This window comes from Silene latifolia, chromosome 1 (genome assembly GCF_048544455.1).
Source record: "Silene latifolia isolate original U9 population chromosome 1, ASM4854445v1, whole genome shotgun sequence".
In the NCBI taxonomy this organism is placed as follows: Eukaryota; Viridiplantae; Streptophyta; class Magnoliopsida; order Caryophyllales; family Caryophyllaceae; genus Silene; species Silene latifolia.
In genome coordinates, this window is record NC_133526.1 from 35,179,638 (window position 1) to 35,193,027 (window position 13,390).

The 13,390-nt window shown below is 34.5% G+C and overlaps 1 protein-coding gene across 2 annotated transcripts; it reads left to right on the plus strand.

Annotated features, from left to right (window-relative positions):
* Positions 1-4,021: 4,021 nt before the first annotated feature.
* On the plus strand, positions 4,022-12,852 carry LOC141603242 (nicotinamide adenine dinucleotide transporter 1, chloroplastic-like). Of its 2 annotated transcripts, none has more exons than XM_074422888.1 (9): positions 4,022-4,504; positions 4,590-4,685; positions 8,551-8,657; positions 8,970-9,018; positions 9,153-9,265; positions 9,466-9,560; positions 10,649-10,737; positions 10,821-10,915; positions 11,986-12,852. In XM_074422888.1, the coding sequence occupies exons 1-9, from the start codon at positions 4,435-4,437 to the stop codon at positions 12,220-12,222; spliced, it is 951 nt and encodes a 316-aa protein (XP_074278989.1). In that variant the 5' UTR covers positions 4,022-4,434; the 3' UTR covers positions 12,223-12,852. The 2 variants fall into 2 exon arrangements, with proteins under 2 accessions (XP_074278989.1, XP_074278990.1); XM_074422889.1 differs by having other exon boundaries at positions 4,034-4,504; positions 9,156-9,265.
* Positions 12,853-13,390: the final 538 nt, after the last annotated feature.

A 13,390-nucleotide genomic window follows, 5' to 3' on the forward strand; every position in this document is an offset into this window, starting at 1 on the left:
ACCTCAAGAGATGAATTAAATAAGACAAAATGTTAATTAAAATTATGGGTGTTGAGTAATATAAGGAGTTTCAATAAAATTATTAACATATTATATTACAAAAATTAATTAAATAGGAAAAACTTTTAATTAATTAGGTGTGTGTAAGTATTATGAAAAGTTTTAATCAATTTATTACCATGTTTAATTAAAAAAAATTAAATTGGAAAATGTTAATAATGGTGGGTGTTCAATAATATGAAGAGGTTTAATTAATTTATTAACAGGTTTTATTACAAAAATTTTATAAACAATGAATTAAATAAGAAAATGTTAATAATGGTGAGTGTTTAGTAATATGAAGAGGTTTAATTAATTCCTTAACATATTTATTACAAAAATTTCAATTAAAACTTCAATTTTAATTATAAATTATGAAAATTTATTAACATGTTTTACAAAAATTTCAATTAAAATATCAATATTAATTATAAATTATTAAATTTGATGTAAATTTGTAAGAGTTATATAAATTTTGGAAGACAATATATTTAATGTACAAAATTAATTTAAGAATAATGATAATAATCTTTCATATTATAGATATAAGTGAATTAAATTAATTTATAGATAAATGATTTAAATTAATGTCATGTAATAATAAATTGATAATCCATGTCACATTAATTCGCCATATCACATTAAAAATATGCAACATCACATTTAAATATGCACCAATCGTTGGTTGGCGCAGTGGTAGCATGGGGCTGCGCTTGGTAGGGTGGTCTGCGGATCGATCCCCCACAACTGCGATTGGGAGGGGTTTAAATACCGTTATCCTTGGACACGCCCCAAAATCCGGATTAGTCAGCCCAATGTGGTTCGGATTACCGGATGGTTTAGACCAAAAAATATTTAAATATGTCACGTCACATTAGATTTTAATCTAGGTGGCTTTTTGGATCCTACGTGGATTTGTCTAGGTGACGTTTATTTGTCATTTTAGGGTAGCCTTTTAATTATATTTTATAGATTGTGCCGAATGTCTCGTCTTCAATATCCAATCATAGAGAATTGTTGTCTACCTTCTCCTCTAATAAGTAACAACTGATTTAAATATTGTATATTTAGTCTTCTCTACTTGTCATTCGACCTCGCACGATATATATTAACTTAATTAATTGTGAGAGGAAAATAAAAAAAAAGTAGAAGAGAACATAAAAGGAAGAAGGTAGATAGTCATCCTTTCAATTTTACAGTTAGTCTTGCTGAAGACGGGTCGGAGCAAGTGACGGGTAATGCCATTTACAAAACGGATAGGGGGACAAGGTGGGGGCACCCTCATGTGCTTCCTTCTCTCCTCTATTTGGGTCATTTGTAAGAGGAAATGATATCCGTCACTCCAAAATGACGGATACGTGCTGTCTTCAATGAGATTTTGTGTCAATTTTATCCATGAAAAAAGGAGCAACAAGTCAAAAAAATGCTTCTAAAGGCAGCTTGCACTAGTAGAGCTTATCCATTGATGTTGATGCGCAATTTGTACATCATCTCAATTCCTAAAAGAGAAACTTCCCACTAGCAAACATGATGATGGACGTATATGTGCCTCACAAAGTCACACAAGTCACAACACAATCTCTCTTACTAATGACCACAGAATTTTCCATTCCTCTTTTTTATTCTCGTTTAAAATTATTTTTGGTCATATGTCATATGTGGCGAGCCGTCCTCATTTTGTGGTTAAATAGACGGTAGATAAGTAGGTTACTCTCTCGTTTCTTTCATTTATTATCTATTTATTTTGACATAAAGATTAACTAAGTGACAAAAAAGAGAGAAAAATAATGATAAATTAAGGAGTTTCTCTCAGTCTCACATGTCCACTTCACACTTTACATATCTACTTGCCCTATAAAACTTACTAAAAATAGAAATAAATAACAATTGAGTAATAAACCCAAAAAAAGAAATAGATAACAAATAACAATAACAGAGGAAATATATGGGAAAACCGTCCGAATCATACAATCAATTGAACCAAAATATGTTGAATTTATTTATAAAATTGTAATCAAATTTATTGGAGCTGAATATAACTAGCCTTTAATCGAGTTTTACCCTAACTAAATCATAATTTATTTATAAAATTGTAAATATCAATCTGTTATTGTTATTTGTTATACACTAATATCTAAAACATATCAATCTCCAAACTATAGGACCGACACAAATGTAACTATTTCTTAAAATCTAATCCATTAGTCGAAAGTTCAAGTAAGATGAAGACATCCAACTCTAATTTTTTTTTTTTGAAGGCAACTCTAATTATTTTTTTAATTCATACACAAAACAATTAAGCATGAACAGGGGCGGAGCCAGGGTTTAAATTATAGGGTAGCGAAACTCTTATAAGTTATCTTCCCGGAAAAGTGACAAATAAGCCCCTATTGAAAGAAGCGTAAGCATAAGAACAACTTATATTTTATAGTAACCCGTTTATTTTTTATCATCTATAATAATCACTTTTTTTTTTTTAATTTGGAAATAAGGTAAATTTTTTCGTCATTATTGTCGTGGTTGTTGTCATATTTTAGACACAAATTCTTGTTTACGACAGTTATACTCGTCTTAAGGTTAAAATGGGACGAATAAGATAGATGAAACAAAAGTGAAAAGCGTCATATATATCACTCTTTCCTTCTCAATCATTTGCTTACCTTTTATATTCCATGTAAGAGTTGCTTTAATCAAAGGTAAATAAATTAAATGATGGGGACATAGAGAGTATACTAAAACAAAGGAGTAGTATATATAAATTTATGTAATCGAATAAGTTGGGATTTTAAGAATATGAAAAACAAGCTATTGGAGTATTAGTTAATGCAAAAAAAACGCAGTTGATAGGAATTGATCCCGGATGTCCTGTAGAAAAGACAACAACAGAACCACTGGACCACAAACAGACTAATGCAAACATTGAAACGTAATTATTAATTATACTTTTAACCAAACCAGCAATATACGGTGTAGCAGATCATCATCTTTCTCATTGAATTTTCTGGGTTTGGGGTAGCAGCTGCTACCCCATGCTACTTAGTAGCTACGCCCCTGAGCATGAAAGACAACTAGATACAACGAAATGCAAAGTATACACTAATATTATACGGAGTAAAATTAAGTATACTTACTTAAAATTTCGTAAATATCATTAAATGAAGTACGAAAAACATACAAAATTACCTTCATTTTTACATTAGAATAAGGTATAAGCTTATAAGGAGTACAGTAACAAATTAGTTAAATGCGATCATATTCAATCGAGTAGGTCTCCTGAAAGACGAAAGACTAGACGGAAGACTAGTCTCTCAATAACTTATTGAAAGACCGTCTCTCCCAAGCTACTCCCTCCATCCCAATGCCTTTGATTAAAATATCTGAATAAAAATGACAAACAAATAATTGAAACAAAATGATTATAAATCCTATAATAATCGAATTAAAACCCGAATCAAATTCACATTTTAGAAATTTCACGGCATTCCCAGCCTCCCACCCATTGTTGTTAAACTTCTGATCTGGATCGTAGGTTCTTACGATTCCGCGATCCAAAAAGTGATGACCGATCCCGATCCTAGGTAGGATCTTAATTTTGTAGGATCTTATGATTCAACTTGTCTCAATTTTTTTTAAAGTAGAATCTTAACCCGATCCTACATTATTACAATTTCAATTTTTTCGGTCACTAAAATTTTATAAACGAATTTTAAGGTAAAAAATTTCCATAAACGAGAACAATTTATAGACACATGCTAAGATAATAGTGTTTTAAGATTTAAACACGAAATTTTAACATATTTTGATAACGAAATTATGTATTTTAGTTAGTTTGTAGGATCTTACAATTCTACGATCCAATCCTACCAATTCGATCTTAATAAGCTCATCAATACAAAGTAGGATCACCATAACAAGATTGCTCCCACCTAACCTCATCTGTAATTAATGGGTCTAACACGATATATCCAACCCCGTTATAGTCAGGTCTAAATTCATGAATCAAGCAAGTACTTCTATATCTGTATATCCAGATTCTTGAAAAATCTACCCAGATTCAACTATCTCTCTCATCCCACTCCAATCTCAAATTTTCTCATTTAATTTCTCTTCATCTACCTTCTCTTTCTCGTCTTCGTTCTTCCTCTCCAATCAACTTACATTGAATTAAACCCTAAATTTTCCGAAATTAGGGAAAATCAACAACAACATTGCATTTTTGCGTGTGTAATTAATTGTATGTAACTGGAATTGGAATTTAATTAAGCGGAGTTTTGCTGGCCATGCAACTGATCTGCTCGTCAACAACTGGCCTCTCAAGGGAGGACTTTTTTGTAATTTCATCTTTCGTCGTTCGGAAAAATTTCAACACATTTCAGGTTCTTTATAGTAATTTAAATGGCTGCCGCAGATTCCACTCCCCCTAGTTCCGCGATCCTTTGTAACGCCGCAGCCGGTGCCGCAGCCGGTAATTTTTGTTGATAAATCTGAGAGTAGTTATTGTGATCATTGATGTAAAATTGGGAGATTTTATTGGTGTATTTGTTTTGCAGGTGTAATTGCGGCGACTTTTGTATGTCCGTTAGATGTTATTAAAACTAGGCTCCAAGTTCATGGGCGTTCCACCCTCGAGAATGGAGCCGGCAAAGGTACCCGATTTCTTCTCTAATGCAAATTTTGACTTACGGTTGTTGTAGTATACTTGTATGAATCTCAATTGGGAAATTGACCGACTGAATTATCGGTTAATCGCTTTAGACGATGCATCGGTTTCACAAAAATGGCGCATACAACATTCTTTAGGGAGACAAGGGTTTTTGTTACTCTGTTAGCTAGCTATATTAGCTCAGGAAGTCTGTGATCATAGATGCTTAGCTTTATGGATTTCGTAGGATTACTAGTTCATGGAAAATTGTGACTGATAGTGATTCCGATTTATGCTATCCTAAAATACTAGCTTAGTGGACTGATGATATAAAGTAGTTTCATGGGACTAATTGCAAAGCATTATAAAATTATTTTGGACTGGAAGTTTTGAGGCAGTATGTGTGACTGGTTGAACCAAGTTATCGCACAAAGAGAAAGTGATACGGAATTTAGGTGAAGGGTAGATAATGTTTTTCCCCCGACTATTTCAGTTACAGTGTAAAGTGAGAAGCTTTGGTCTCTTATGGCATAAGAGGGATTTTTATGTGCGTGTTTTAACTAATTTGCTAGCTTAGCTAGGGTTGTTATCATGAAACATCGTATGAAGTCATTGGTTATAAATAATTACATATTATGTTAAAAACAAGGAGATGAAGGTGACTTATTTTCGATCATGGGAGTAAATGGCATGGGAACTCTTACTGTTGCTGAGTAGGTCTAACATATCACTTCGATAAATTTATGTTTGTTATTTATGGTGCATGAGCTCTTCGATTATCACCTAGTTATGAGGACCTATAGGTTCTCTTAGTTAAGGTTTGTGTATTGTATTATACGGCACTATACAAATTCCGCTCATTTATTTTGATGCAACGTTTGGCGGCTTGGATTTAAGAAGGGCTCTTGACCTATTTATTTGAATTGGATGAATATGGAATTGAAGGATTTTAGTTTACTGTCAAGACTCTAGATAAATGAATTGCAATGGGAGGGAATCATGTTCACTTTTCCTTGTTAATGAAGACCACTTTAAGAATTTAAGGTTTGTAAGCTTGGAAGGTATCGACATGTTTGTGACTAGGGGATCCTTTGTCTTCTTTTTCGCGGTAGTTGATTGATGGATCAAATGTCTCTAGACAGGCTACATTGAGGTTTGCTGGGGGTCACTAGAAGGATTCTGTCTTCTTTGCAGTTTCTGAGTTTTTATTATCTCGTTTCGATGGTGGGTGTAATATTGTTATAAAAGCCCTACTGTTTTCTATCTAAAAGGTATCAATATATCTTTTGCTCAGAGCCTTATTGCTTTTGTCCTTGCCGAGGCTCTTGTGTTATTCCTGTAATACTACGTGGCAGTCCAGTCTCAACTCTGATAAACTGAATTATTTGTTTCTCAATATATGGAGGTAAGATTGCATACATTTGACCCCCTATCTCGCCATAGCAGGAGCCTATGAGACAACCGGTATTGATGTTTCTATATAGCTTGAAGTTTCATTACTATAGAAAGAGAATGGTCAAGTCTGAAGACCTAGGAAGTTTCATGTTTTTAAGCATTATGTACTAAACTACCAAGGAGTCTACCACAAGCAAGGTGTGTAAGTGTGGTATTAAATTGTGGTATCTATTGCGGTAGCAATCAGGGATGATTGCACCGTACAATGCAGCGATAAAGCTAAAGATGGTTGCTTCTCTATGGTTTAGATATCAGATGTTTAAATTATACATTGACTTGGAATTTTGTCGTCTGTCATATATTAGCCATGGTGGCCAAATTTCTGCTATCTATGAAAGGTCCTGTATATATCGGAAAATATCGACGTTTAAGCTGGAAAACTTTTTGTACGGGCTGATATTTTATGGCATGTATTATAAAGTTTTTATCTAAGAAGGGGACATTATTTCTCCATCTTTCATGTTGGAGAAATTTCTGACATTGTCTTCTTTCAATTTTCAAAGGGTGTAGTATAAGACATTGATAAAAAACAAGCTTCTCTCAGGTTGTAGGCTTTGTATGTTGAATTAATGAGCGAATGTCTGAGAGTGGGCCTTTGGAATTTGTAGTGTGTCAATTTCAAAGGTGTTTTCCTGACCTCCTGTGGGACCGCTTGCTGTCTGGAAATGCTTGTCAATGTAAGGTTACATTTTCATATGAATTTGTATCTTTTGGCAGGGCATTGTTTTTTTTTTTTTTTTTTTTTTGATAAGGTAAAGAAACTAGATTGATCGAAATCAATCTATAATATCCTTGTGGATACGAAAGATAAAAGAAAATCATTGGTTTTCAATTATCAAGGATCAAGCATAATAAAAGGGCATCAAAGAGGAAATTTCAAGAGGAATTTCACTTTAAATCCCTCAACAAACAATTAAAGAATAATAGAAAAAATAAACTTAAGACATAGAGTACCAAAATTATAAAAAGTGCAAATAATTCTAAATGGGGAACAAGGAGACCTCAAAATGTGATGATAATACATTAATATTTCAGTAGAAATTCGTAAAAGCTCCAAGTTCCAACCCCCATTATCATATACTTTCATTTCTATCATCAACACTGATTAAGGTACAAAGAAACACTCTTGAAATATTGTTCTTAACTTCTTTATTTAAACCTTCTTTAACTAAGACATATGACTAAAATAAACTCTCCTAGGCTAAAATGGAGAGTAAATTAAAGTCCAGTCTTTAAGAAGGAGAGAATCAAGAAAGAAAACTGAAATTTTTTCAATAAAAGAACTAAATAAGACAAGAAATCTATACAACCATGGAGAAGAGAAAAGATGGTTGTGAAGAAAACTCTCTCAATTTACCAGTAATTTTGGAGAGATCTGGAAAATATTTCCACAAACAAGGAGCAGAGAGATTGATTAAATAAATATTCAATTGAGGCAAGTTATACATGGCTAAACATTCCCCTCCCAATCTACATAGTACATATCACTAAAAAAGTGTGCTTCGAATTAAGTTTTACTATCAAAACTGTGAGAATGTTAAAGTTTACAAGTTTCTTTGTTCCAGGCCCCTTTTAAAACAATTGGAATCTTCTAACCTTATGGGATCAAGTTTTTAATACTCACTCCTTTCAAATCCAAATACCTTGGTCCCACTTTTTTTGTTCAGAGGACTTTTGAAGTTATGGGATGTTTGGATTTGAAGGAAGTACTATATATGGTGGAAGAATGTCTTTGGGAAATTTCTTACTATAATGTTAGTTTTTTAAGTTTTGGTGTTGCGTTTTGAGAGGGCTTGGGCGTGTTTTTCATTGCTGATGTCATTTGAAACAATAGAGTAATGTCTTTGATTTGTTGTAGGATCATGCTTTTATTGTGGCCTTATGATTCTTAAGTTGGCACAGAATCAGACTAAGATGTGAATAGTTAAATTTGGGGATAATTGTTTAATTGTCAGCAAAAGCAAAAAGTGGAAAATGTAGAAAATATATTTTTATTTGGGAGTTATTGCAGTTAATTCTTTGTTTGAAGAATATATCTTGTTGCTTTTGCAAATCTTGTTGAAAAGCATGATTACCCATTCGATTCCTCTCTCCCCCAAACACCTCTAAACATCAATAGGTATACCGTATACCATCTGGTCTCTCGTAGTCTTCGACCCCTACTTCTTCAATCCATTTTTACTCATTTTAAGAGTGGGGTTTACTTCTGAGAGGCAGCTCTTGTGTTTCTTGTGTTTTATTTATTAGACTGTATTGAATATTTCAAGGAATGATTCTTCTATCTAGAAAGAGGACAGTTGTGGACTTATTTTTTTGCTTCACTGTTGTCACTTTCATATCTGTTATGTGGTCTTAGACTCTTACTATGTTATGCTTCATTCAGTTACTGATTTATTATTATTTTTTAATTCCAGGTAGTGTCATAGTTAATAGTTTGGGACATATATTTCATAAGGAAGGTCTTCGTGGGATGTATCGTGGTCTTTCACCGACTGTCTTGGCTTTACTTCCAAACTGGGCGGTAAGAAGTAGTTACTATTTTGTAGCATACTTAATTCCAGACATAAGGCCACCTTTTTTTTTGGCACATGTTCCCTGATTTGTAATTATGCAATGAACAAAGACTTCTTGTGGTGAGTTTTATGAAGGTTTAACTAAGATGTATTTCCTAATCCTAAAACTTTATTTATTTCAATAGTCTGTAGGCATATCATTCAGAGTTTTGGTCAATGGATCTTGTTTTACCACAGATCAATTTATTGTGCGTTCATGCTTTGACGCCTAGCACTCTGTATAACTGTCATTTGAGCGAGTCACCGTGTATTGATTGCAGGTGTATTTTACAATGTACGAACATCTAAAAAGCCACCTGGGCACTGATGGTTAGTTCATGACCTTTTCTTATATCTAAACATCTGATCTTACGATACGAGAAAATAGAGTACTTGATTATGGTTAACTAGCCTGCATTATTTTCCTTTTATGATTGTAACATTTCTCAGCTGTGGTGCTATAGTAGATGGGAATCATCAACTTTCAGTGGGTGCCAATATGATCGCTGCTTCCGGTGCTGGGGCTTCTACAATCATGGTTACAAATCCTCTTTGGGTAGTGAAGACAAGATTCCAGGTTGGTCTTTGACAACTATTTTCTTTTATATTTCTTTATTTTTTTTGAAGTTGCATTCTTTGTAATTTTCGTTCTAACAAACCCGAACCAATATGTGTGCTATTTTGATGATTATGATGAATATAAGTAGTATATAACTAATGCCATGTACTGTCCCCTTTTGGAAAGTTCTGTTTTTTTACCGAGCATTTACCCTACAGACACAAGGAATGAGAGAAGGCGTTGTTCCCTACAAGAGCACTCTATCTGCTTTGAGGAGAATAGCCCAGGAGGAGGGTATACGTGGATTGTACAGGTTGGTTTTACTTTAGTCTTTCTATGGTTGGTTCTCTTCACGTGAAAAAAATCCGAGCTATTCAGAACATGGCTATGTTTGGTATGCCAGCCGGGTCACTTAATTAAATGACAACAGTGATTTTTAAAAGAATTTGAAGTTTTTTTAGTAAAATGAACCTCAAGTGATTTTAGTTAACTGAAAATTCCAGGTAGCTTATTTTATTTTGGTTGACTGTCAGATCCTTCCAAGTATACCTTTTTTTTAGTGACAACCCTACCACGGCTGTTGATGTTATTTTACAACTGGCAACTACATCTTCATATAATCTTCCAAAAACATCTAAAGTTCTGCCCCCTTTTGTATCATTTCGTTGTTTACGTTTTCTATTTTGGGCGCTGGCATTTGATATTTTGATTGTTTATGTTTTCGGCAAGTCTTTGGCATGTCAAAAACAAAAAAAATGTCCTTTCTTTTTTCCCCTTTCTCTTTTTGAAAGCAACTATCGTATAGGCTATGGCTAACTTAAACTCCCAGCTTTCTTCACAGTGAACAATAGTTATCTATTGCTCAAAATCAGCCAACTTCAATTACATTTTGCATATCCCTCTAGTAAAACTTCGTTCCAAAAGCAACAGAAATAATTAAATGGAACTGAGGGATTATAAAATTATTTTCCACCTGCTTTCGGCTATTTTTTAACACTTCAGATTTCAAGGATTCAACTTCTTTGCAAAACATTGACCCTAATTGACGGAATAAAGCAAAATGGCTAACCAAGTTCTCTATGCTTCTTGTATCGTGAGTAGCAGAGTATTGACACATTTTATGACATGATTTTATATAACGGGGCATTCTAAACTGTCTGTGTTAAATATGGGAGTAGGTTACGTACGTCCAAGCTTCCCTCAAACCCAACCCAACATATTGTTTTTGTTGTAGTATTACTGTAATTGAACTTTTGCAAAATTAAACACCAGTTGAAGAGAACAAGTCTGTGTTTAATTGCGGGGATTAGGGAGGAGGGAGTTTGTGATTCTTCTTTGTATGATGCACATACATACTCTATTAGCGTCAATAACTTTGTGGTGTAAAATTTGGATAATCAGTGGGTTGGTCCCTGCATTGGCTGGAATCAGTCACGTTGCCATCCAGTTCCCTATCTATGAGCAAGTCAAAGGCTATTTGGCAAACAAAGGTACATTTTGTGCAGCTGTAAATTAACATGGATTTAATAAATATCTGATCCCATAACTTGTGTGAATACTTCGGCTTCTGTAGATGAAACGGATGTTGATAAGCTTAATGTTTGTGATGTTGCGGTTGCTTCTTCAGTGTCCAAAATTTGCGCCTCGACATTGACTTACCCTCACGAGGTATGAAGCTATCTGAACCTCACATGCTGTTACAGATGTATAGTTGTGTTTGTGGACGATTTCCTTTTGGATGCCATTGCTTACTGAATGAGGCGCTTACGCTTTTTCATAATCTTAATCTTTCGATGAAGATTCATTTATTTTCTTAACCAAACCAAGTGACTTTGTTATTTTATTTTGTTCTTAGTAGGGTCTGATAGTTGACTCTTTCTGCTTAAACTTTAATTACTCCCTCCTTTGCAATTGCGTTCTTCCCATTTCATTTGGACACATGGATTTAGCTAGGTAATATTAAATGGAACAAAATGAGGCAAGTGGACTAGACTTATAACAAAACCTATTTCACTTCAGCTATTCATCTGACAGGATCACCCACCAGTTAGCCTACCACTCATACTATTACGCCTACTACCTACCGCCACCATAGGGCCTAATACCTACTGTCAACTAGAGATTGGCAATCATTGACACGACTCGAAAACACGACACGAACCCAGGGTTAAGACGTTGTGACCCATTTAAGTAATTGAGTTGACACGGACACGACACGAAACTTAAATGGGTTGGGTTAGGGTTAAGCTCTTTTGACACGAACCTCGAATAACCCATTTGTTTAAAAGTGTTATATTTGGGTTGAATCAATAATCCAACCAAACAACTTAAAAATAAGCATTTTCATTCATCATTTTTGGGATAGGATTATAAAGCTTAGTTTATTTTATTAGTTTATTGGGTTAACGGGAATTGTGTGAATATATTTTGATCAATACATAGAGTTGGTCAAAGTGAGTGGATATTGAGATAGCACAACCATCATATTGGGATGGGATTCATTTGTTAGTATTCCTTTGGTCTCAGAAGAATGGTATATTGTGGAAGATGTAATTTTGTCGGCAGGGAGAAGATTAATGTGCAATATCTTTGGCACTTGTTAAAGAAAAAATTCCCCTTCATTCATCTTTTGGCTTCTCTTCATACAATGATACTCTGATTTGTCAGACATTACTTCTAATTTCATGCACACATTCTACTTAGGAATATTATATAATCCCAATAAGTTAATTTGATAGGTTGTGCGATCACGACTACAAGAGCAAGGGCATCACTCAGAGAAGCGATATTTAGGAGTGACCGATTGTGTCAGGAAAGTATTTCAACAAGAGGGCATCTCTGGGTTTTATAGGGGTTGTGCTACCAATCTACTGAGGACTACCCCGGCTGCTGTTATTACATTCACCAGCTTCGAGATGATTCACCGGTTTTTGGTCAATATATTTGATCCTGACACACAGCCCCAAACACTTTAACCTTTCCGAGGATTGTTGCCTGTTGTACTTCCATGGGTAAAGTCCTGGGGATACGAAAAGTCTTGTAAGATAGTTTTACACGAAGATGTTGTAAAATTGTATGTTATTTATCCAAATGCCCCTATAAAAGAATATTTTAGTAACCAGAGTATTTTTTGTAGGGGTATTTAGGCAAATCACATGCGGATTTACGATATCACTTATGTGAAACTGTTTTACACAATAGTGTACGTGAAGATAAACCGACTTGCAACCATTCTTTATTCTCTATTCTTTGTAGTCCGAAGATTGTGGCTATGGCTAGATATGAAGACCGAAACTCATTCTTTCCCGGAATTAGGGTGAACCGATACAACACAAGGAGTGATGATGATGATGATGATGATGATGATGATGATAACGTGTAATTCTAGACTTATCGAGTACTATTGCTTGTCGGTTTATGCAATCCGGCATTTGTTACCACCGAAGTAGCCGTGTCGTAACTGTCGTGAAGTTAGACTATTGTTATTTACTGTATAATGTATGGCATTTTCGTTAGTATGTGTATTGAGCATGTGCCATGAGTTTTGCATCATCCAGAGCCAGACAATCACATTCAAGGTTAAAGAAAGGTACACATTACTTTGATTGTTTTTGTTACGATTATAGACACTAGCTTACTCCAAAACACCTCGATGAGGTTTGTGGTAAAGACATCAGGAAGCTGAAAAGCTCACATTTCTTGCTGAAGAAAATACAAGGACGTCTCGAAAGGCAAAATTAGCCTGCTCTGCATCTGAAAAATCAATTCTCACTTCGGTTAGTTGCTCAGTCTATGGCCTAGTATAATACGTATTACTGTGGCATTAGGATGGCTTACTCTAAACATCCCCAAAGTGAAAATAACTAGCCACCAAGGAAAATCGCTGGCACCACCACCGGGAAAAAAATTCAGCGTTGGTGGTGAGACTCACTGGTTTGTGATTACCTCGCCTGCTCACGTTCTCTATGTACGTTACTAAGTTGACCAATTACCACTACAACCTGAGTAATATTAGCATTTTCTCGTTTGATTTGTAACTTACAATAAAAAAAAAAAGCCCCTATATGCATGTCTGATTGTAGAGGTGCCAATTAGATCACTCGGGTCGATTATGAGTCAGCTCTAAAGGGTCGGGACAATTAG